At 46.4% G+C, this 25,810-nt stretch overlaps 1 protein-coding gene across 4 annotated transcripts in view; it reads left to right on the top strand.

The window, feature by feature from the left end:
- Positions 1 to 11,568, top strand: part of edem2 (ER degradation enhancer, mannosidase alpha-like 2) — a 105,407-nt gene extending 93,839 nt beyond the window's left edge. For all 4 annotated transcript variants that reach the window (XM_086005760.1, XM_086005757.1, XM_086005761.1 and 1 more), the window contains 2 exons: positions 4,224 to 4,345; positions 10,998 to 11,568. In XM_086005760.1, the coding sequence (XP_085861886.1) occupies positions 4,224 to 4,345; positions 10,998 to 11,489 (614 nt within the window). In that variant the 3' untranslated portion in view covers positions 11,490 to 11,568. The remainder of the gene's footprint in view (positions 1 to 4,223; positions 4,346 to 10,997) is intronic.
- The last annotated feature ends 14,242 nt before the right edge of the window (positions 11,569 to 25,810 follow it).

Here is a 25,810-nt window from a genome sequence, read left to right as displayed (position 1 = left end):
AGGATGATGTAGGCATAGAAATCAGGCAGGGGGATTGTGATATACTTGAAGAAATTAGTATTGAGAGGGAGGAGGTACTAGCGGTTTTAGCGGGCTTAAAAGTGGATAAATCCCCAGGCCCAGATGAGATGTATCCTAGGCTGCTGTGTGAGGCAAGGAAGGAGATTGCAAGGGCTCTGACACAAATTTTCAGATCCTCTCTGGCCACAGGGGAGGTGCCAGAGGACTGGAGGACAGCTAACGTCGTACCATTATTCAAGAAGGGTAGTAGGGATAAACCAGGGAATTACAGGCCAGTGAGCCTAACATCAATGGTAGGAAAATTATTGGAAAAACTTCTGAGGGACAGAATTAGTCTCCACTTGGAGAGGCAAGGATTAATCAAGGATAGTCAGCATGGCTTTGTCTAACCAATTTGATTGAATTTTTCGAGGGGGTGACTAGGTGTGTGGATGAGGGTGGATGAGGGTAGTGCAGTTGATGTAGTCTACATGAACTTCAGTAAGGCTTTTGACAAAGTCCCGCATGGGAGACTGGTCAAGAAGGCCAGAGCCCATGGGATCCAGGGCAATTTGGCACATTGGATCCAAAATTTGCTTAGTGGCAGGAGGCAGAGGGTGATGGTCGAAGGTTGTTTTTGTGACTGGAAGCCTGTGTCCAGTGGTGTACCACAGGGATTGGTGCTGGGTCCTTTGCTGTTTGTAGTGTACATTAATGATTTAGATATGAATGTAGGAGGTATGATCAGTAAGTTCGCAGATGACATGAAAATTGGTGGAGTGGTAAATAGCGAGGAGGGAAGCCTCGGGCTACAAGACGATATAGATGGGTTGGTCAGATGGGCAGAACCGTGGCAAACGGAATTTAACCCTGAAAAGTGTGAGGTGATGCATTTTGGGAGGACTAACAAGGCAAGGGAATACACAATGAATGGTAGGACAGAGGATCAGAGGGACCTTGGCGTGCATGTACATAGATCCCTGAAGGCAGCAGGTAGATAAGGTGGTTAAGAAGGCATATGGGATACTTGCCTTCATTAGCCGAGGCATAGAATATAAGAGCAGGGAGGTTATGATGGAGCTGTACAAAACGCTAGTTAGGCCACAGCTGGAATACTGTGTGCAGTTCTGGTCGCCACACTATAGGAAGGATGTGATTTCATTGGAGAGGGTGCAGAGGAGATTCACCAGGATGTTACCTGGGCTGGAGCGCTTCAGCTATGAAGAGAGACTGCACAGGCTGGGGTTGTTTTCCTTAGAGCAGAGAAGGCTGAGGGGGGACCTGATTGAGGTGTACAGAATTATGAGGGGCATAGATAGGGTAGATAGAAAGGAACTTCTCCCCTTAGTAGAGGGGTCAATAACCAGGGGGCATAGTTTCAAGGTAAGGGGCAGGAGGTTTAGAGGGGATTTGAGGAAAAACTTTTTCACCCAGAGGGTGGTTGGAATCTGGAACTCACTGCCTGAAAGGGTGGTAGAGGCAGGAACACTCACAACATTCAATAAGCATTTAGATGAGCACTTGAAACGCCATAGCATACAAGGCTACGGACCAAGTGCTGGAAAATGGGATTAGAATAGATAGGGCTTGATGGCTGGCGCAGACACGATGGGCCGAAAGGCCTCTTTCTGTGCTGTATAACTCTATGGGCTGGATTTTGATACTGGAGGCGTGTAGGAGGCGGGACTACAACTTTTGGGGTTGTAGTCCCGCCTCCATCGAGTTGTGGCCAACCCACGCGATTTTCACTTGATTGACCTTGTTGAGCCCGCCCAGTGGGCTCAGCAGGCCAATTAAGGGCCACCCGGCAACATGTGACATCACAGATTGACATTTCATCTGTCAAGAGCTTTTGACAGATGAAATATCAGCGTTTGACAGCTCTTTGAAGCTGCCAAACACTGACAATCTGTACTCCAAGTTAATTCCTTCCTCTCAGGCTGATTTAGAGATCTCTCCAGAACAGAAAGCTGAATGCTGCAACTTTTGACAGCTCGCGGCCATTCTGCTTTCTGTGCCGGTGAGATGAGGGACTCCCGAGACCTGAAGGAAGGAAGCCTGTAAAGGTAAGTAAAACTTCTTTAAGCACTTTACACACACCAAACACACTTACCTCATGCACCCATCACTCACCTGAACGTCGGACATCTCGAACCCTCCAAGCCCGACGGTCCGCCTCGCTAACTTGGCGTGGTTTGGAGCCGTCGGGAATCCCACACTTCAGGAATAAAAATAGGGATTAGGCTAAAAGCTGCCCGTTAACTACCTGTTAACAGGCAGTTAATTGGCACTAATCCCCTTCCCACCTCGGGGAGGCGGGTCCCAGCACAGGTCGGGTATCCGCCTCCTTTGAAACTGGCATGGGGGCGAGATTGGTTCGTGCCCCCCAATTTCGAGATTTTAACCCCCCACACGCCTCCAATCCCGCTTCCACAGCCCAATGAAAATCCTGCCCTATGACTCTGTCGGACTACAGTAGCGATGAAGCCCCGCTCCCTCTTTCACTTTGTGTCCACCCTGAGCCCCACAGCCAAAATCAAGAGTGCCTGTGGGGAAAATAACAGCTTCAAAGCCATCGTTCCATCTTAGCACTCAATGTGCAGATTATGCACCACTGCCATCCTTGAAATTTGTTGTGATGGGGATTTTGCCTTCTAGAAGTACGTACAGTACTAAGATTTTTTTTAAAACACGCAAGTGTATTACAGGATAACCTTGCCCTGATGCTAGACAAGGCAGACACAGACAGGCCCTTGTAGAAATGCTGGCATTCTCATTGTTTCACTCTACAGGAAACTCTCGTTTAAACGGCACCTAAATATCCGGAATTCTCTATTAACCGGCAAAATGCATACTCCGAAAACAACACCTCAATAACCGGAAATGTTGCCGAGTCCGAGTCTCCCGCAGTGGCCGAGTTAGTCAGTGGGGGTAGTTCTCCAAACTGCCACTACTCGGCTTCTTGGCGCTGTCGGAAGTCCGAACACCTCAATAACAGGAGTCTGACTGTTTGTTTGTTAAAAATAGCCTCGGTAGATAACCCTCTCCGTCATCTGGAATTTTTAATCAACCGGCACCATCCCGGTCCCGTCGGTGCCGGATACCAAAGAGTTTCCTGTATATACATCATGAAAGAAATAAAAAGGAAGACTTGCATTTATAAAACACTTTTCACAACCACCAGACATCCCAAAGAGCTTTACAGTACTTTTTGAAGTGTAGTCACTGTTGTAATGTGGGAGCCAATTTGTGCACAGCAAGCTCCCACAACCAGCAATGATGATGACCAAATAATCTGTTTTTGTTATGTTGATTGAGGGATAAATATTGGCCAGGACACCGGGGATAACTCCCCTGCGCTTCTTCAAAGTAGTGCCGTGGGATCTTTTACGTCCACCCGAGAGAGCAGACAGAGCCTCGGTTTAACATCTCACCCGAAAGACAGCACCTCCGACAGTGCAGCACTCCCTCAGCACTGCACTGGAGTGTCAGCCTAGAATTTTGGGCTTAAGTCTCTGGAGTGGAACTTTAACCCACAACCTTCTGACTCCGAGACGAGAGTGCTGCCCACTGAGCCACGGCTGACACTTGGGGGATGTAACCGTTCTTCGGCGGTAGCGCAGAAGTGGGCGTTAATGGCCGCCCGATTTACACCCCGTCTGATTTTGAAAATCGAGCAAGAAAGGAATGAAAAACCAATTCTCCCCTCGCCCCTATGTACTTCATCGCCACTGGTGTGATGCCAAATTTAGTCAGTTTATTCTGAACTCCACTGACCCCAGCACACTCGCTAGTCTGCGATTGGGGCCGTTTCAAACTCTTGCCTCAGTGACAGCCGAGGTACACTGCACCCTAAGGTGTCCCGCAGTCTCTGAAACTCAACGGGGACATCGCCCAAACTTCGCAGAGATGTTAAGGCTAAAGGGATCAAGGGATATGAGGAGAAAGCAGGGACAGGGTACTGAGTTTGGATGATCAGCCATGATCTCATTAAATGGTGGAGCGGACTCGAGGGGCCGAATGGCCTACTCCTGCTCCTATCTTCTATGTTTCTATGTTAAAAATGCCCTCCGTGTAAACGTGCAGTCAACTGGTAGCTTTTGGGGGGGTCTCCTTGCTTCCACCAGCTGTCTTTGCTCCAGCGCAATTGATGCGATGTCCAAAGAGACTGGATTTTGCCAGCCTGAGCTCACGCTGTTAAAGAGGATGGTTTGTTGTTACAGAGCTTATAGAGAGTGCTATGTATCTGTATCGAGCAACTGGAGACCCAACTCTGCTGGAGCTGGGCAGGGATGTCATCGAGGCCATTGAGAAGATCAGCCGCGTGGATTGTGGCTTTGCTACAGTAAGTACCGAACCTATTAAAGCTCCGCAGCGCTTCCCGTAAATCGCGCTTCCTCATCACTGAGTTTCTACTATTGTACTCCACTGTTAAGCAACGCACCAATTTTAAAATTCTCATCCTTGTTTTCAAATGCCTCCATGACCTCGCCCCTCCCTATCTCTGCAATCTCCTTCAGCCGCCCCTCCCCCCCCCAGCCCGAGATATCTGCGCTTCTCTAATTCTGCCCTCTTGAGAATCCCTGATTATAATCGCACAACCATTGGCGGCCGTGCCTTCAGCTGCCTAGGGTCCTAAACTCTGGAATTCCCTCCCTAAACCGCTCCGCGCCTCTACCTCCCTTTCCTCCTTTAAGACGCTCCTTAAAACCTCCCTCTTTGACCAAGCTTTTGGTCACCTGTCCTAATTTCTCCTTACGTGGCTCGCTGTCAAATTTTGTTCGGTGAAGCACCTTGGGACATTTTACTACGTTAAAGGCGCTATATAAATACAAGTTGTTGTTGTTGCTACGTTTCAATTCTGATTCAAGATAATTGTGGGGTGGGAGCAGAGAAAGGAAAAAAAACTTACTGTCCATCTTGGGTGGGGCACAGAAGAAGGAATGATGTAGACAGTCCAGGGAGAGGCCTGTAAGCTGCCCTGCCCCTTCCACCACTCTCGAGAAATTGAGGAGGTAATTGCATATCCTAACTGTGCACGTACTGCTGGGGGGGAAGGTCGCTGAAGAGAGAAACTGCTTCGTGTACGGACACTTCCATCCCTGTTTTTTTTACACAAAGGAATTGGCCATTTTGCCCAATTCCTGTTTGTGCAATGCTGAGGGAAGGGTGATGGTTGGCACTACATGGCCAGAAACAAAGTCTAATCTCCACGAGACTTAACAATCTCTGAAAAGCGTGGCATCCTGAAAGGTTTTCGGGAGTGGGGAGGGTCGTAGTGTGATTTATAGGCGGGGGTGGGGGTGCAGTAGATGTTTCTAAACCTAAGTGTTTGGGTCTAGCAAAGTCTTGTCAAGTGTCTTGATTTTTACGATATAATTAAAGGGAGTCAAAGACATCTGGGGGAAGCTCATCATAATGCGCCAATGTTTTCTGACTCCCTGGAAATGGGACATTGGATTCTGAATGGAGTTCTGCTCTGAATCCAACAATGGGCAGGAGTGAATTTTTTTTTTTTGAGTATTTCACACAATTAAGGGTAACAATTAACAAGTCACCAAAAGACACTTCACAAGTTTTAGTTAGTTTAACAGTTCTGCCTAAGGCAGGTGCTTAGAAAATAGCAAAAAAATAAACAATATAATGTCCTTGGGAGAGAAATTCTTTCTGATGATAATTCAACAGAGTCTGTGCGCTTTTGGATTCACATGAAAAAGACTTGCATTTCTGTAGCGCCTTTCAGGGCCTCAGGATGTCCTAAAGCACTTTACAGGCAATGAAGTACTTTTTGAAATAAAAACAGAAAATGCTGGAACTACTCAGCAGGCCAGGCAGCATCTGTGGAGAGAAAAACAGAGTTAACGTTTCAGGTCGATGACCCTTCGTCAGAACTGGAAAAAAGCAGGAAATGGAACAGGTTTTTAAGCAAGTGCAGGGACAGGGAAAGGGGCGAGGGGAGGAAAGAACAAAAGGGAAGGTCTGTGATAGGATGGAAGGCAGGAGAGGTTAAGAGACATTAAGAGATGGTGCAAGGCAAAAGGAGATGGTAATGGGACAGGTTAAGAAACAAAAGATGGCTCGAGATGAAGTGTAAATGGCAGAATGATCGACAGCTGCCATGTGGGAGAGAGAAAAAAAATAAATAGAAAAAACAGCATAAGGGCAGAGGTTATGGTCTGAAATTGTTGAACTTTATGTTGAGTCCAGAAGGCTGTAAAGTGCCTAATCGAAAGATGAGGTGCTGTTCCTCGAGCTTACGTTGAGCTTCATTGGAACAGTGCAAGAGGCCGAGGACAGAGAGATCAGAGTGGGAGTGGAGCGGAGAATTAAAGTGACAGGCGACTGGAAGCTCGGGATCACCCATACGGACTGAACGGAGGTGTTCCGCAAATCTGCGTTTGGTCTCCCCAGTGTAGAGGAGACCACATCGTGAGCAGCGAATACAGTATACTAGATTGCGAGAAGTACAAGTAAATCGCTGTTTCACCTGGAAGGGGTGTTTGGGGCCCTGGACAGTGGGAAGTGGGGAGGTATAAGGGCATGTGTTGCATCTCCTGCGCTTGCACGGGAAGGTGCCGGGCAAAGGGGAAGGGGTGTTGGGGGTGATAGAGGAGTGGACCAGGGTGTCGCGGAGGGAGCAGTCCCTTCGGAATGCTGAAAGGGGAGGTGAGGGGAAGATGTGTTTGGTGGTGGGATCACGCTGGAGGTGGCGGAAATGGCGGAGGATGATCCGTTGAATGTGGAGGCTGGTGGGGTGAAAGGTGAGGACAAGGGGAACCCTATTGTGGTTCCGGGAGGGAGGGGAAGGGGTGAGAGCAGAAGTGCGAGAGATAGAACGGACACGGTCAAGGGCCATGTCAACCACAGTAGAGGGGAATCCTCGGTTGAGGAAAAAGGAAGACATATCGGAAGCACTGGTATGGAAGGTGGCATCGTCAGAGCAGATGCGGCGGAGATGGAGAAACTGGGAGAATGGAATAGAGACCTTACAGGAAGCGGGGTGGGAGGAAGTGTAGTCCAGGTAGCTGTGGGAGTTTGTGGGCTTGTAATGAATGTTTGTCAATAGGTACTTTTTGAAGTACAGTCACTGTTGTAATGTAGGAAACGTGGCAGCCAATTTGCGCACAGCAAGATCCCACAAACAGCAATGTGATAATGACCAGACTGGGAAGCTAGTTTCTGTAGACAGGCTGGGATTAATTTTTCTATGGAGGCTCACATAGAGTAAATGCTCAGGACCACACCCACTATCCCGAAGGTAGAGGCTTGGATCCTCATTTTAGTGAGCCTGCACTCTCAATGGCTCCGGAAACCTGGACGTGTTTACACTATTGATCGCAGCTGATGGAGGGAGACCTATAATGTATGTAGTTGGTTGCATTCCTGTTGTGAAAAGGGGCTTTCTGTATAGAAGCTATGGGATCACCTTTTCCAGGTGCTTTAGGATCAGCTTTTTGAAGACTGGCCTGAGGGAACTCAGTCAGACTTTACTCCCTCCCTTTATGGAAATACCTACCCTGCATCTGCACACCTTGCTTCTTTCCGCGCCCCCCGCCCCCAGTAAAGTCAGATCAGAAACTCATGGTCTGGAGCGATTCAGAGGTCCAACAAACCCACATCTACTCACAAAAAATCTAGGCTGACACTCCAGTGCAGTGCTGAGAGAGTGCTGCACTGTCGGAGGTACCGTCTTTCAGATGAGACATTAAACCGAGGTCCCCGTCTGCCCTCGCAGGTGGACATAAATGATCCCATGGCACTATTTCGAAGACGAGCAGGGCCAATACTTATCCCTCAATCAACATCACTAAAACAGATTATCTGGCCATTATCACATTGCTGTTACAATAGCAAAATACTGCGGATGCTGGAAATCCAAAATAACAACAGAAAATGCTGGGAAAACTCAGCAGGCCAGGCAACATCCGTGGAGAGAGAAATAGAGTCGACGTTTCAGGTTGAAACCCTTTGTGGGAGCTTGCTGTGTGCGAATTGGCTGCTGCGTTTCCTACATTCCAACAGTGACTCCACTTCGAAAAGTACTTCATTGCCTGTAACCCGCTTTGGGACGTCCTGAGGCTGTGAAAGGTGCAGTATAAATGCAAGTCTGTCTGTCTTCAAAAACCCACATCTGTGGCACAGTATGTTTATGGTCAATCTGATGTGCCATGGCTGGAGTTTTTTTTTCTTCCCCTTCCTCTTGTTTCTTTATCACCTTTCTCCTCCTGGACATGATGGCGTTGATTGATGCTGGGCGCACAGTTCCACATGGCTGGCGGTACCTCACCCAAGCAATCACTTGTTGTGCGTGAAACAAGACGGTGAGTGGTGGCGGCCTACGGCATTATGAACAGGTCACAGCCAAGCCTTGAACTTCCACTCACTTAATGTACAGACATACGTGTGCTTTCCGTCAGGAGTTACTGGTTAGCATTCCAGAGCTGCAAACGCGGCTGATTTTATCCCCCCCCCCCCCCCCCCCCCCCAGTTGCATTTCTATAGCGCCTTTCACGAGCACTGGACGTCCCAAATCGCTTTACAGCCAATGAAGTATTTGTGAAGTGGAGTCACTGTTGTAAATGTAGGAAACGCGGCAGCCAATTTGCACACAGCAAGCTCCCACAAACAGCGATGTGATAATGACCAGATAATCTGTTTTAGTGATGCTGATTGAGGGATAAATATTGACCCCAGGACACCGGGGAGAACTCCCCAGCTCTTCTTCGAAATAGTGCCGTGGGATCTTTTATGTCCACCTGAGAGAGCAGACGGGGCCTCGGTTTAATGTCCCATTCAGAAGACGGCACCTCCGACAGTGCAGCACTCCCTCAGCACTGCACTGGAGTGTCCGCCTAGATTTTTGTGCTCAAGTCTCTGGAGTGGTGAGGCCAGTTTCAGCATCCCTACTGCAGCTTCGGCAGAGATTGGCAAACTATAAATGGCATTCAAAGAAAAGAACTTGCATTTATATAGCACCTTATGTGTCAGCCAGTGGCTCAGTGGGTAGCACTCTCACCTCTGAGTCAGAAGTTTGTGGGCACAAACATCTAGACTGAAACTCCAGTGCCGTGCTGAGGGAGCGCTGCACTGTCTGAGGTGCCGTCTTCTGAATGGGACTTTAAACCGAGGCCCCATCTGCTCTCTCAGGTGGACGTAAAAGATCCCACGGCACTATTTCGAAAAAGAGCCAGGGGAGTTCTCCCCGGTGTCCTGGGGCCAATATTTATCCCTCAATCAGCATCACTAAAACAAATTATCTGGTCATTATCGCATCGCTGTTTGTGGGAGCTTGTTGTGCGCAAATTGGCTGCCGCGTTTCCTGCATTATAACAGTGACTACACTTCAAAAATACTTAATTGGCTGTAAAGCGCTTTGGGATGTCCGGTGCTCGTGAAAGGCGCTATAGAAATGCAAGTCTTTTTCTTTTCTTTCTTTCATAACCTCAGGACGTTGCAAAGTGCTTTACGACTCTTGTAATGTAGGAAACATACTGCATATCCTCATAATCAGCCACGGTTCCTGCTCCTCATTTCTACCCGGTCACTCCTGCCGGAAAGCACACGTACGTCTTTGCATTGGGTGAGTGCAAGATCAGGCTTGGCTATGTTGTGTCCATAATTCCACAGGCCACCACTACATATGTGCACAACGTGGCTATTTCTGCTCTACATGCCCAGTTTTTTTTTTTCTATTCATTCACAGTGTAAGAAATAGCTGTTAGATTCAAAGATGGGTTTTTAATTCTTAGAGCAGAGACTGACAACATGCAGCTGGGAACAGATAGCAGAAATGCCAGCAAGGTCAAATATCAAGCATCAAAAGACAAGTAGAAGTGATAAGGGAATCGTAAAATGCAAAACAACTCAGGGTGGGGGATAATAGACAAAAATGGAGCCGAAAAGTCATAAAATGTCCTTAAAGAAGCATAACAAAACATTCATCGTAAAGATAAGAGGGAGGCCTTGTCAGACATGCAGAAAGGGACGGCGAGGGTTGCCTTCCCGCTTCACAATTGGACAATAGGATGGGGATCAAATGATTGACACCAGGTGATTACCAGCCCACCGAAATAACTATAAATATAGACGACCGAGAGGGGAAATCAGGCAGTCAGGGGCAAAGGCTTCCCCGAGGTGGCTACGGCCTAACACCTTGGTCAAGTTTAGCCTCTGAGGTGGCTGACGGCCTCACACCTCCAACAGCTTGAGAGGTGACCCAACGGAAGTGACCGCTGCAGCAGACTGCAGGAATCCACCCAATCCGAGACCACTACTGCCTCCCCGTCCGTCCGGTCGTGGCATTCCGATTCGGGAGTCGTAGATCGCTCCTACTGTCACGGGTTGTATGTCTATTATACTCGGCTTAGACCATATGTAATACCTGATTATGCTTTCAAACTGCAGCTCTTTAATAAAAGCCTTACAACTTCTAAAACCCTTTTGTGTAATCTGCGTGTGGCCTGTGATCCAGATCTTACAACAGGATGTGGGTGTCACTGGAAGGCCAGCATTTATTGCCCATCCCTAATTGCCCTTGAGAAGGTGGTAGTGAGTTGCCTTTTTGAATGGCTTGTTAGGCCATTTCAAAGGGGCAGTGAGAGTTAACCACATTGCTGTGGGTCTGGAGTCACATATAGGCCAGACCGGGTAAGGATGGCAGATTTCCTTCCCTAAAGGACATTAGTGAACCAGATGGGTTTTTACAACAATCCGGTAGTATCATGATCACCATTACTGATGCTAGCTTTTGGATTCCAGATTTATTTAATCGAATTTAAATTCCACAGATCCAGATCACGCTTCTGGATTACTAGTCCAGTAACAATACCACTATGCTACTGTACCCCACCAGCCTGTATATTCACCCACTGATCATTGTGGTGGGGCTGTAAGTTTGCAATGTTATTGAATTCTTTTGATTCTAATCCAGTGTTTGAGCACTTTGTGCCTGCGCTTTATATAGACTCAATGATCGGCTCTGTCTTTTTGCCTTAAAGGTCCGGGACCTGCGGGACCACAAACTAGACAATCGCATGGAGTCTTTCTTCCTCGCTGAAACGGTGAAATATCTCTACCTGCTCTTTGACCCCGGCAACTTTCTCCACAATGACGGGTCCACCTTCCTCACGGTCACCACGCCTTACGGCGAATGTGTGCTGGGCGCCGGCGGCTACCTGTTCAACACCGAGGCGCACCCCATCGACCCCGCAGCCTTGCACTGCTGCAGCCTGCACAAGGAGGAACGGTGGGAAGTCGAGGGACTGATGCAAGGCTTCCGCACCTCGCAGCACGCGAGGACGACGGGACTGCACGCGGCTAGTGCTTCGGAGCCATACCGTCAAGACAGCGGGAACATGCGGACAGACCAAGATAGGAAGAAAACAAATAAGAGGACAAATAAAAAAGGAGTTCCAATACTAAGCTGCCCCAGTCAGCATTTTAGCTCAAAACTCGCTGTATTGGGTCAAGTGTTCACAGACTATTCCTAATGTACACAATGACCTTATGATCTAAAGGGACTTTATTTATAAAATTAAGTGGAATAAAGTTTGGCTGTTTTGTTTGTAATTGACCTTCTAAGGATTTTCTTTTTTTTCCGGAGGGCAGGAAAAGCAGAGTGTTACACCAATATCCCAGTATCATCTCGAGGCACAAAACACTTGGCGAGGTGATCTAGCTCCATATATCTGTTAACAGAAAGAATGGGAAGCATTTATATAGCGCCTTTCACGTCCCCAGGACTGCCCCAAAGCGCTTTACAACCAATGGAGTACTTTTGACGTGTAGTCACTACTGTTATTATGTTGCCAATCACAGCAGCCAATTTTGTGCACAGCAAGGTCCCACGCACAGCAAATGACATGAATGACCAGTCAACCTATTTTTGGGGGTGGGGGAGGAATGTTGACCAGGACACTGCAGAACTACTTATTCTTCGAATAGTGTCGTGAGATCTTTTGCATCTACCCAAATAGGCAATGAGGGGCCTCAGTTTAATAGCTCATCTGAAAGACGACACCTCTAACAATACAACTCTCCCTCCGTACAGAATCGTCAACTAGTTAAGAAGTCCAGTAGTCCCTACTTCTTTCTTTAGCCGTGCATATCTATACCACAAATGTATCTGGATATCTCGAGATGTATTTATTGATGCAGCTTAGGCACAAAACTACAAGTAAAGAGAAACGGAGGAAACATGTTTGGGGAAGCCAGCATCCAGTCATGTCATCATAGAATCTTACAGCACAGAAGGAGGCCATTCGGCCCATCATGCCTGTACCGGCTCTTTGAAAGGTTAATCTAATCCCCTGCTCTTTCCCCATAGCCCTGGTTTTTTTTACTTTTTAAGTATTTATCCAATTCCCTTTTGAAAGTTATTATAGAATAGGCGGGGGGAGTCCAGAACCAGGGGTCACAGTCTAAGGATAAGGGGTAAGCCATTTAGGACAGAGATGAGGAATTTCTTCACCCAGAGAGTGGTGAACCTGTGGAATTCTCTACCACAGAAGGCAGTTGAGGCCAATTCATTAAATATATTCAAGACGGAGTTTGATATATTTCTTAAGGCTAAAGGGATCAAGGGATATGGGGAGAAAGCAGGGACCGGGTACTGAATTTGGATGATCAGTCATGATCTCATTGAATGGCGGAGCAGGCTCGAGGGGCCATATGTTTCTATGAATCTGCTTCCACTACCCATTCAGGCAGCGCATTCCAGATAAGGCGCTGTGTTAAAAAAAAAAATTAAAAAAATTCTCATTTCCTCCGTGGTTCTTTTTGACATGAGCTCTGTGAGAATTATTTCCCCTGAGGAGAGTAAAAAGATCACAGAAACACAAAGGGTTTCTTAATTTAAATAATGACATTACATTTCAACAGAGGGTTCAAACCAGATGATAAATTGAAGGCTTCCTGGAGAATAAAAGAAAATTGTCAGGAAGTGATCACACTACAATCTAATCAAAGTGACAGCCCAGGAGGAAAAATCAAGTGACTTGTGATGTTATCTGCTCCCAGAGATTAGATCATTGCATATCTCAGTGCAATTTAAAGGCGAGTGCTGTTTTCTGGGGGAAGACCGCCCACTGTCTCCATAAAATCAAATCAATCAACTTTTATTGTCATTGTTAGTGCACAAGTGCAGTACAACGAAATGTAGGCTTGCGGCTCCCGAGAGTGTACATTTCTATTTGTTACTCCATGAACAAACTAACCGCTAATCTTATAAAATAGCCTCACTTTTCATCACAGGACATAGAACATATCAGAGGTCTGGAGTGAATCTAATCATTTTTTTGAGAAACACAAAGAATCCATAGTGAGTTTGAAAAGAGTAAGAGTGAAAATGAGGTAAATCAAGAACTAATGTCCCCCCATCTTCTTTCTCATCTACAGGCTTCCTATCAACGACATCATTTGTAAACAATGGGGTTCCACCTCGGGTTGCCAATTCCGGTTGGATGTATTCCTGGAGGTTACATCACACGATAACAACAACAACTTGTATTTATATAGCGCCTTTAACGTAGTAAAACGTCCCAAGGCGCTTCACAGGAGCGTAATCAAACAAAACTTGACACAGGAGAAATTAGGGCAGATGACCAAAACCTTGGTCAAAGAGGTAGGTTTTAAGGAGCATCTTAAAGGAGGAGAGAGGTGGAGAGATTTAGGGAGAGAATTACAGAGCTTAGGGCCCAGGCAGCTGAAGGCACGGCCGCCAATAGCTGAGTGATTAAAATCGGGGATGCTCAAGAGGGCAGAATTAGAGGAGCGCAGATATCTAGGGGGGGCGGTGGGTGGGTTGTGGGGCTGGAGGAGGTTACAGAGATAGGGAGGGGGGGCGAGGCCATGGAGGGATTTGAAAACAAGGATGAGAATTTTAAGATCGAGGCGTTGCTTAACTGGGAGCCAATGTAGGTCAGCGAGCACAGGGGTGATGGGCGAACAGGACTTGGTGAACCTCCCGTCTCCAACGGCCCCGCCCAGTCAAACTTTTTTTTCCCCCCATCGCCAATATTTTATAACTAATATAAACAAGTGTTCAAAGAAAATGGGTTAAAAAAAACACCATTTATTTTAATAGCCTTGTAATTTCTCTCCCGGGTGTTGCTCGCAGTTCTGTCCAAGAGTTTAATCTTTATTTCCTGGGGACTCCAGGATGATGCTGATGGCATTCCACTCTATCTTTCGACCTCTCGACTGCCTATTTGCTGCTTGTTGTAAATTCAGTCTAGGACAAGTCATCATTTCCTCTAGCTCACTATCGGGAAGACTGAAGTCATAGTCTTCAGCCTCTGCTACACATTACACATCCTTCCCACGGACTCCACCGCCACCCCCTCCCCGCACCCCTCCCCAGGCAGTGTCTCCCAATGAGACAGATTGTTTGCAGTCTTGCCGTCCTGTTCAACCGTGAACATATTTTCAGACCCCATATCTTCTTCACCATAAAGAATGCTTACTTCCACCTCTGTAACATCGCCCACCTCCACCCTTACCTCAGCCTCTTCACTGAGACTCTTGTACCTGCCTTCATCCTCTCCGGAATCAATTACTTCAACACTCCTTGCTGACTTCCCATCCGACACACTCCATAAACTTCACTTGTCCAAAACACCGCAACGTGAATCCTGTCCTGCACAAAATCCCACTTACTCATTACCACCGCCCTCGCTGATCTATATGGGCTCCCTGTCTCCAATGCATTAAATTTTAAATCTTTGTCTTTAAATCGTTTCATGACCTCATCCCAGCTCATCTCTGAAATCTCTTTCAGTCCTATATCCCCACGCCCAACACTCAGTCTCTCTGAGTCCAGCCTTTTTTCCCCATCTCCAGTCATTTATAACTAATAAATAAAAGCTCTCAAAGAAAATGAATAAAAAACAATTTTAGTTTAATGTTCCCTATGATTTTTCTCCCGGAGTTGCTCGCAGCAGTGGCCAGCAGAGAAATCTTCAATTCCTGGAGACTGAAAGGTTGGCAATCCTAATGACCATAGTGTCAGCTGTGACGCAGTGGGTAGCACTCTCTAGGTGGGTGTTATAACCGGGTGGTTAAGGTCCAAATAAGGGATATAAGTGAGACTTCAGGAACTCAAAACTTTGCTTTTAATTTACACAGAACCAGGAGAGAACAGAGCTCTCACAACTATAGGCATGCACATCAATTCAACTGCACGAGCAATCTAAGATGGTGGATCCTATGATGTCATTCTACCCATAATGCAATTTTACCTTAAGACTAGTAATTATAATCCCCTTAGCATTTGTCTCCCTCTGGTGGACAACTTAAGCATTACATCCGAGATTACTATAGTGGGAGGGGTTAGGAGTGAGCAGGTGTTACTGGTTGCCTGATTGCTGCAAGGAGTTGGCGTGAGCTTATAAAAAGTTGGTGGTGGGTTTTTTTCAGGTTTATGGGTCTTTTTGGCCAATAAACAGCAGCCAGGGTTCCCAAGATGAATTTAATCAGGGGAGAAACTGTGGTTGGAAGGGAAAGAAAAAGGCCCAAAGATTTGGGCTGGGACCCCAGGAGGTTTGGAAAAGAAAACGTGGTGGTTCAGTGCGAGATTAAGGAGATACGAGCTTGGGATATTATCCATGAGGACTGTGGCGAGGGAAGCTGCTTTGCCTGCCGACCAATGCCGAATGTTGGTGTCAAGGTGACGGTCAGTGGCCGAGAGGAGGTGGAAAGACTTTTACTCAGTTTGAAGGTTGCCGATAAGTTCTGGAGGTAGCTCTGCTACATTCGGAAGATGCAGCAAGACCTGGACAACATTCAGACTTGGGCTGACAAGTGGCAAGTAACATTCGCACCACACAAGTGCCAGGCAATGACCATCTCCAACAAGCGAGACTCTAACCATCTCCCCTTGACATTCAATGGCATTACCATCACTGAATCCCCCACTATCAACATCCTGGGGGTTACCATTGATCAGAAACTGAACTGGACCAGCCATATAAATACTGTGGCTACAAGAGCAGGCCAGAGGCTGGGAATTCTGCGGCGAGTGTCTCACCTCCTGACTCCCCAAAGCCTTTCCACCATCTACAAGGCACAAGTCAGGAGTGTGATGGAATACTCTCCACTTGCCTGGATGAGTGCAGCTCCAACAACACTCAAGAAGCTCGACACCATTCAGGATAAAGCAGCCCGCTTGATTGGTACTCCATCCACCACCTTCAACATTCACTCCCTCCACCACCGGCGCACTGTGGCTGCAGTGTGTACCATCTACAAGATGCACTGCAGCAACTCGCCAAAGCTCCTTCAACAGCACCTTCCAAACCCGCGACCTCTACCACTTAGAAGGACAAGGGCAGCAGACGCATGGGAACATCACCACCTACAAGTTCCCCTCCAAGCCACACACCATCCTGACTTGGACCTGTATCGCCGTTCCTTCACTGTCGCTGGGCCAAAATCCTGGAACTCCCTAACAGCATTGTAGGTGTACCTACACCATATGGACTGCAGCGGTTCAAGAAGGCGGCTCACCACCATCTTCTCAAGGGCAATTAGGGATGGGCACTAAATGCAGGCCTAGCCAGCGACGCCCACATCCCATCAATGAATTAAAAAAAAGGTGGTGGTCTCATTCTTAAACTTGCCAGTTTATATTGAGGACGATGTGCTAATCAAAAAGTTGGAGTTGTGGGACATTAAAATGTGCTCAGCAATAAAGAGGAGATACTATCCAGGAACACGGGTAGCAGATGGAACCCGTTACGTAAAGGTGCGGTTCCCAGAGGGGGTGAAGTCATTACCGTGTAGCATGAAATTCGGGACAATGGAAGGAGTGCAGTACTTCCGAGTACGGCACGATAACCAAGTGAAGGTTTGTTATTATTGTCTTGGACACGACCATCTTGTAAGAAACTGTCCGGACTTGTACTGTTATAATTGTGGCGAGTCTGGACACATCGCTCGGAGCTGCAAGGCGGAGAGCTGTGGGGTGTGTCACAAAGGCCCCACCCGCTGTGAGTGTGAGGCAGAAGGAAGCTCTATGAGTGATGAGGAGATGGGAGAAGGAGCAAGAGGTGTGAGTGGAACGGCTGGAGGAGCAGAGCAGTCGGAGGACACAGCTGGTAAATTGAAGGAGAAAAGAGTGCAGGAAGAGGCAGAAAATTGCGGAGCAAAGAACAGGATGAAGATGGTGGAAAATGCACCAAGTACAGTGGAAAAGAACAAAGACAGCAGAGGGCAGCACGGGTCGAGGGCAGACTCGAGCCATAATATGGTTCAGCTCTCCTTAGGAGGCGGGAGCAGGGTGCATGGTAAATGTAAGTACTCCAAAGAAAGACGGGGAGTCGGACATCTTGGTGAGCAGGAGGGGGCAAGACAAGGAGAGGGTGCAAGAGGCAGGAGCCTTAAAGGGGCAGCAGGACGGGAGCGGCGAGACAAAGATGCCAGAAGGGAGCAATATAGGTGCGCCATTGTCCAGGGAGCAAGGGTCAGCAGTGGAGATGAGGTCGAAGGGAGCAGCACTGTTGGAGAAACCGCGATACCAGGAAGATTCTCTATGGGAGATGATGTATCTGACGGGGAGCAGGATTATGTATCTGACAGGGAGCCGGCACAGAAGGTTACAGAAGAGTTTGAGAGTGAGGAATTAGAGGGGGGCAGAGACATGGAAGTGGGGGGTGGGGTGGCATCATGTGGAAAGGGAAAGGTTAGTGAGGGGCAGAAGGAGGGAGAAGGGGCAGCTCCTAGGCCCAAACTTAATGCAAGGAAGAGGCTGAAACAGCAGGGAAGGTTCAAACAGGAGGTGAAAAAGAGTTGGAGGCTGCAGGAAAAAGCAACAGCTGGCCGAAAAGTTGGGAAGGAGCATGAGAGGAGGGAAGGACCAGTGATTAAATGATGGGGAGATTATCAGGCATATTTCCCTTCTTTGAAGCCATGATTATATTGGTCTCGATTAATGTGAACGGGCTGAGGGGTGAGAAGAAATTGCAGCAGTTGTTGCAGGGTTTTAAAGGCACGGACTTGTTGTGTCTGCAAGAAACCTTTTGGGATGAGGATATCCTAGAAAGAGTTCGGAAGGTTTGGAAGGGAGAGGTGTTTGCAAGTTGTGCAAACAATAACCGTAAAGGGGTGGATGTTTTGGTTTAGTCCGTCCATAGAAGAGAATGTTGCCTTGGTGGACAAGGACACTGAAGAGAGATTTTTACGGCTAAGGGTAAAAATGGAGGAACTTAATTGCGATCTCTTTAATATCTATGCACTGAACGACCATTGCAAGCGTCGCGAGTTTTTTCGGGGGTTATTCACTGAAGTGGCAGAGGTGGAAAATCCTTGTATAGTGGGGGATTTTAATGTATTTTTATCTCAGATGGACATTTCAGCACAGATGACCTTTAAGGATGATAACTCCAGAGGGATGATTGTAAAAATGATGGCAAATTTAAATTTGAGAGACTTATGGAGGGACCAGAACCCCATAAAAAGGGAGTTCTCCAGAACAGGTTGGGTGGGTGATGTTTTAAAACAGAGCCGAATAGATTTTGTGTTAATGAGGGAAGGGTTAATTTCTGAGGTGATGGAGATTTATTATAAAAAAGTATTTTTTAGTGACCACTCGGCTTTGGTTCTTAGAATTAGGAACAGCAGAGTTAAGATCGGTTCAGGGGTGTGAATTTTAAACAATCAATACCTGAAAGAAATTGCTTATAAAGAAGGGATTTAAAATATAATAAAGAATGCTCAGAAGGAACCTTTGTTCTTGAAAGAAAGAAAAGTTTGGTGGGACAATTTCAAATATGAGGTAAAAGTTTTTTCGGTACGTTATGGGAAAGAGAGAGCGGCAGCTAACCGGCATCGAGTAGAGAATATAAACAAAAGGTTTACGGATGTCTGTAAAGCAGTTGACGGAGGGGATAAGGGAGCTGAGACTAAGTTCCGGGTGTTAAAGGAAGAGTGGGAATTATTGCAAGCTGAAAAATGCAAGGGGACCATTCTCCATGCAAAGGCTAGAGATGCATTGGAGGGCGAAAGATGCACTAGCTATTTTCTAGAGCAAGAGAAGTTGTGACAGAGATTATCATTAATTGGAGAGTTGAAGGTTGGGGAGAAGATCATGAAAGTAGGAAGATTTTAGAGGCGGCTAGCAGCTTTTATCAAAAGTTATATACAAAAGAAGACATTTCCAATTTGGTGATGGAGAAGATTAGTGCTTTTATTGAAGAGGGTTTAAAGGAGGATGAGAGAAGCATGTGTGACAAAGAAGTAGGATTAGTGGAAGTAAAAGTAGCAATAAGTGAAATGAAGGGGGGGGAAAGCCCAAGGTCCAATGGACTAAGTGCAGAATTTTATAAAGAATTTTTTGAGATTTTAAGTCCATTGCTCTTAGGAGTTTTTAAGGAAATTAAAATTGAGGGAAGCCTGGCCCCATCTATGAGGAGAGATGTCATAAGCTTAGCTTATATAAAAATAAAGGGGATAGAAGGGATCTGAAGAATTGGAGGCCCATCACATTATTAAATGTGGATTATAAGATCTTGGCGAGGGTTATGGCAAATTGTATGAAGGAGGTGTTACCGCAGATAGTTTTGCCCTCTCAGTCCTATGGAGTCATAGGCCGGGACATCGCAGACTCTGTGGTCTCAATCCAAGATGCGATAGAGCTCATGGAAGAGAGTGGGAGGGAGGCTTATGTATTAAAGATAGATCAAGAGAAAGTCTTTGATAGGGTCTCTCATGAGTTTTTATTGAAGGTTTTGGAAGCATTTGGTTTCGGGGAAAATTTCATTGAGTGGATAAGGATTTTTATTCAAACATATTTCGCTGTTTTAAATGTAATGATTTTTTATCCAAGTATTTTCCGATACAGAGATCAGTGAGACAGGGTTGTCCCTTGTCCCCATTGTTGTACACATTGGTAGCAGAACCATTAGGTTACATGATGCGAAAGAAATAAGGTGTAGTTGGGATTGTGGTCCCCAGTTCCGGGCCGGTGTCGGTGATACACCAATATGCAGATGACACAACCTTAACATTGAGAAATGGGGAGTCAGTGAGGAAAGCTATGGAGGTAGTGGAGGAATATTGTAGAGCTTCGGGAGCCAGAGTGAATTATAGTAAGTCCCAATGCCTGGTTGCAGGAAGGGGTAGAGGGGAATGGTTGGAGGAAAGTCCCTTTAAGTTGGTGGAGGTTTTGGAAGTTCTGGGGGTGCATATGGGGTGCAAGAAAGACAGGGATGAAGTGGATCGATTAAATTGGGAACCGAAGGTTATGAAAATTAAAAAGATTTTGGGAAGATGGGAAAGAAGGTGGTTGAAAGTGCAAGGAAGAGCGACAGTGGTGTCCGCTCTCCTGCTATCTAAGCTATGGTACTTATTGACGGTGGAGGATATTCCTGAGTGGGCAGAAAAGTCCATCCGAGAGGCTTGTGTGAGGTTTTTATGGGAAGGGAAACCAGCCTTGGTGGCTTACAATACTATAATTGGATGGAGAAATCAGGGAGGACTCAATTTCCCAGATATTGATTTGAAGAAAAAATCCTTTAGAATCAAATGGGTGAAGAGATTTCTTCAGAAGTCAAATACAAGTTTTTGGAAGAGTTGTTTTGAGCATTTTTTTAAACGAAGTGGGATAGGAGGGCAGGGGATATTGTATATGGTATACAATAATATGTTTTTTAAATCGATTAAACTTCTCCCTAGGTTTTATAAGGGGGTTGTAGAGACTTGGGCCCAATTTTTTAAAAGTGTGCATTTATGCCCAAGGGTGCTGAGGAATTTTTAGAACAGCCCTTATTTTTGAACAGGTGGGTCAACATCGAAGTAGAGTTATTATTTAATCAAGCTTTTTTAAAAGCTGGTATTATATGTGTGAAAGACGTATTATATGAGGTAATTCCAGGTTGGTTGCTGGAAGCAATAGTGAGGGACATGGTGTGGGAGGAGGATCAGGAGGTAGAGGAAAAAGCAATAGGGATCATGTATGAGAAGATTGTGAGGGCACTGCCACAGGATTGGATGGAAGAAATAAATGCGGAAATCTCCAAAGGAAGTAAAATGCGTCCCGCTTTTCCAAGCTTTCTGCTGGAGAAAGGGGGAGAGTTGGTCCAATTTGACAAACTGTAATACTCGAGATTTCTATGAGGTATTTAGAGAATGGAGATTCAAGACACCTGTTGGTCAGGAGTTTTGGCAGAGTATATACCCACAGCTGGACTTCAACAGGATTTGGAAGGGAGTGTGGGCAAATTTTAAATGTCCAGAGTGGATTGAACTGGATTTCAAATTGGCTCATAACCGGATTTTTACCGTGACGGTCTTGTGTAAGATTGGAGGAGTGGAGGGGGCAATTTGCCCAGTGTGTGGGACACGGGATGAGACTCTGTCCCATTTACTGGTGTTATGTCCACAGTTAGAGGATTTTAAGTACTATGTTCGACAGTTGTGTGAAGTTTTTTTGCTGGGTGGGGACCGAAGAGCAAGAATGGGAATCCCGTGGGACTCAATTTTGAGATGGGGATTGCAGGAGAGTCTGCCCGAGTCTAGCGGAGCGGCAATTAATTTAATGTTCAGTTTGGCTAGATTTGTGATTGTGCAAAGAAGGAATGCTCTGTTTTTTAAGGGGAGGAGAATCAGTCTAAAAGAGTATTTTAAATATAAGCTAAAAGATCATTATAAGGCTGTGTGGATGTTTTATTCAGAAAGGAATTTAAAGATAGTATTTTACAATCAATTTTTAAAGTACAATCGATTAATATATGTTACAGGAGACAAATTAAACTTTAGGTTTTGATGTTAAAATGTGGTGGCGGAATGGCTGTGCAGAGCAGCGGAATTGATTTGTATGATACAATGAAATGATCATGATGTTGTAAATGTTCTTAATGTTCAATAAAGTATTAAAAAAAAGTGGGTAGCACCCTCGCCTCTGAGTCTAAAAGCTTGTGGGTTCAAGTCCCACTCCAGAGACTTGAGCACAAAAATCTAGGCTGACACTCCAGTGCAGTGCTGAGGGAGTGCTGCAATGCTTGAGGTGCTGTCTTTCAGATGAGACGTTAAACCGAGGCCCCCCCGTCTGTTCTCTCAGGTGGACATAAAAGATCCCATGGCACTATTTTCGAAGAAGAGCAGGGAGTTCTCCCTGGTGTCCTGGGGCCAATATTTATCCCTCAATCAACATAACAAAAACTGATTATCTGGTCATTATCACATTGCTGGTTGTGGGGGCTTGCTGTGCGCAAGTTGGCTGCCGCATTTCCCACATTACAACAGTGACTACACTTCAAAAGTACTTCATTGGCTGTAAAGCGCTTTGAGACGTCTAGTGGTCATGTAAGGTGCGATAGAAATGCAAGTCTTTCTTTAGTGGCACTGATAAAATAAGACAGAGTTTGGAAGTGAGGGAAAGATCACCTTTCAAATCACAAGATTTTTCTCGAAACCTATCCTGGAGTGTGTGAGAGGTGCAAGGAGATTGTGACAGATAGGAACACTGCTGGGGGATCTAAAGTGGCTTTAAAAAGGTAGAATACTGTAATTATAAAAGAAATAATATGTAGGAACTTGGGGGACTCTGAATTAGAACACAGTCCTTTTCTCCGTAGCACCCCATTCTTTCCTAGTATCCTGTCTCCCAAACTTCTAGCAACTGAAGTCTGGATCTGTGTGCTCACTTATTTCCCCACAAATTTAAAGTAATTGTTAGAAGGAGTTGAGGAGAATTTCTTTCACCCAGAGGGCGGTGGGGGGTCTGGAACTCACTGCCTGAAAGGGTGGTAGAGGCAGAAACCCTCAACGCATTAAAAAAGTACAGGTTGAACCCCGGTAATCCGACACCCGATGGTCCGGCACCTTCAGTGGTCCGGCACGAATTGAAACCGGCGGTCTTATGTTAACGAACTCGATTTTGGGTATACAAGGCATCATTCCCACGTTTGCAGCTTACGCAAAACTCAGAAACGTAGTAAGCAGTGAAGAGGATAACTTCAGGATGAATTTCAGGACGGAAAAGCCAGACGGGTGAAAGGGACAGACACATAGAAAGGCAGACGGGGTGTTATTTACCGAACCTTCAGTGGTTCGGAATTTTCAATGGTCCAGCACCGGCCTGGTCCCGAGGGTGCCGGATTACCGGGGTCCAACCTGTACTTGGTTATGCACTTGAAGTGCCGTAACCTACGGGGCTACGGACCAAGAGCTGGAAAGTGGGATTAGGCTGGATAGCTCTTTTTCGGCCGGCACAGACACGATGGGCCGAATGGCCTCCTTCTGTGCTGTAAGTTTCTTCTTCTACGATTAACATCAGCTGGACTCTTGAAAGAATTCAGCTAAATATTTTCTGACGAAGGGTCATCGACCTGAAACGTTGACTCTGTTTCTCTCTCCACGGATGCTGCCTGACCTGCTGAGTTTTTCCAGCATTTTCTGTGTTTATTTCAGATTTCCAGCATCCGCAGGATTTTGCTTCTGTTTGAGCTAAATATTTTGTTTGGTTTTATTTTTAAAATTTAGCAATACTATTCTAAATTTATAGGATTTAATAAATGCATTTAATCTATTTAATATATTGTGGGAGTCAAACTGGTTGCTGATATGCAAATAATTGGAGCTAATCTTTAAAATAAAACTAGTGCCCCGTGTGAGGCTCGAACTCACGACCTTCAGATTATGAGACTGACGCGCTGCCTACTGCGCTAACGAGGCTCTGCAGAGAAATGCAACAGAGCGGCTTCAGGCTCTGGGACTGGGCTGCTGCATGCAGAGCTGTTGAGTGCAGGGCTGCAGCATGACCAGGGTTTCAGTGGCGCTGGAGCCAGTCCTGGGCAGCGGCTGGAGTTGCTCTGTCCCCGCCGGGGGAGCGGGTTACCAGCGGCAGGGGGGTTGACGACCGACAGCCCGGGCAACCGCGGGGTCCTAGTGTCCGCCTCGTTAGAACCAGATACTGGAAAAATCAGGGACTGATCCAGCCTCTATCGAGGGGGAGGGGGGCAAGGAAAGAAAGGGGATCAGCAAGAGAGGCAATGGAGAGGGGGCAATGGATAGGGTTCAGGGAGAGGGGTCATAAAGAGGGGGTATGGGAGAGGGCAATAAAGAGGGGGGAGGTTCAGAGAGGTGGGCAATGGATAGGGGGTCAGGGAGGAGCAATAAAGAGGGGATCAGGGAGGGGCCAATAAAGAATCATAGAATCATAGAAATTTACAGCACAGAAGGAGGCCATTCGGCCCATCTTGTCCGTGCTGGCCGACAAAGAGCTCTCCAGCCTAATCCCACTTCCCAGCTCTTGGTCCGTAGCCCTGTAGGTTACGGCACTTCAAGCGCATATCCAAATACTTTTTTAATGTGATGAGGGTTTCTGCCTCTACCACCCTTTCAGGCAGTGAGTTCCAGACCCCCACCACCCTCTGGGTGAAACATTTTCCCCTCAAATCCTCTCTAAACCTCCTACCAATTACTTTAAATCTATGCCAACTGGTTATCAACCTCTCTGCTAAGAGAAATAGGTCCTTCCTATCTACGCTATCTAGGCCCCCTCATAATGTTATACACCTCCATTAGTTCTCCCCTCAGCCTCCTCTGTTCCAAAGAAAACAACCCCAGTGTATCCAATCTTTCCTCATAGCTAAAGTTCCCCAGCCCAGGCAACATCCTCATAAATCTCCTCTGCACTCTCTCTAGTGCAATCACATCCTTCCTGTGTGGTGACCAGAACTGCACGCAGTATTCTAATTGCAGCCTAACTAATATTTTATACAAAAAGAAAATACTGCAGATGCTGGAAATCTGAAATAAAAACAGAAAATGCTGGAGATACTCAGCAGGTCAGGCAGCATCTGTGAAGAGAGAAACAGAGTTAACGTTTCAGGTCGATAACCTCCCTGCTCTTATATTCTATGCCTCGGCTAATAAGTATCTCGGATGCCTTCTTAACCACCTTATCTACCTGTCCTGCTACCTTCAGGGATCTGTGGACATGCACTCCAAGGTCCCTCTGCTCCTCTGAACTTCAGTGTCCTGCCATTTACCTCACACTTCTCCAGATTGAATTCCATTTGCCACTGCTCTGCCCACCTGACCAGTCCATTGATATCTTCCTGCAGTCTACAGCGTTCTTCTTCATTATCAACCACACGGCCAATTTTTGTATCATCTGCAAACTTCTTAATCATACGTCCTAAATTCAAGTCCAAATCATTGATATATACCACAAAAAGCAAAGGACCCAGTACTGAGCCCTGCAGAACACCACTGGAAACAGCCTTCCAATCACAAAAACACGCTTCGACTATTACCCTTTGTTTCCTGCCTCTGAGACAATTTCGGATCCAACTTGCCACTTTGCCTTAGAACCATGGGCTTTTACTTTCGTGACCAGTCTGCCACGCGGGACTTTATCAAAAGCCTTGCTAAAATCCATATAGACTACATCAAACACACTACCCTCATCAATCTTCCTTGTTACCTCCTCAAAAAATTCAATCAAGTTAGTCAGACACGACTTTCCCTTAACAAATCCATGCTGACTGTCCCTGATTAATCCGTGTCTTTCTAAATGAAGATTTATCCTGTCCCTCAGAAATTTTTCCATTAATTTTCCCACCACCGACGTTCGGCTGACTGGCCTGTAATTACTCGGTCTATCCCTTTATCCCTTTTTAAACAATCTTCTTCTTCTTAGGCAGTCCCTCGGAACCGAGGATGACTTGCTTCCACATTAAAAATGAGTTCGCAGGTGACTGATGAGTCCAATGCGGGACCTACAGTCTCTGTCACAGGTGGGGCAGACGGTGGTTGAAGGGGCGGGTGGGTGGGGTGCTTGGGTTAATGTGTGCTCCTTGCGCTGCCTGCG

This window comes from Somniosus microcephalus, chromosome 13, assembly GCF_052327205.1.
Source record: "Somniosus microcephalus isolate GS21.2 chromosome 13, FLI_Smic_1.0, whole genome shotgun sequence".
In the NCBI taxonomy this organism is placed as follows: Eukaryota; Metazoa; Chordata; class Chondrichthyes; order Squaliformes; family Somniosidae; genus Somniosus; species Somniosus microcephalus.
The sequence above is the reverse complement of the archived record's forward strand: the minus strand, read 5'-3'. Positions and strand labels throughout refer to the sequence as shown.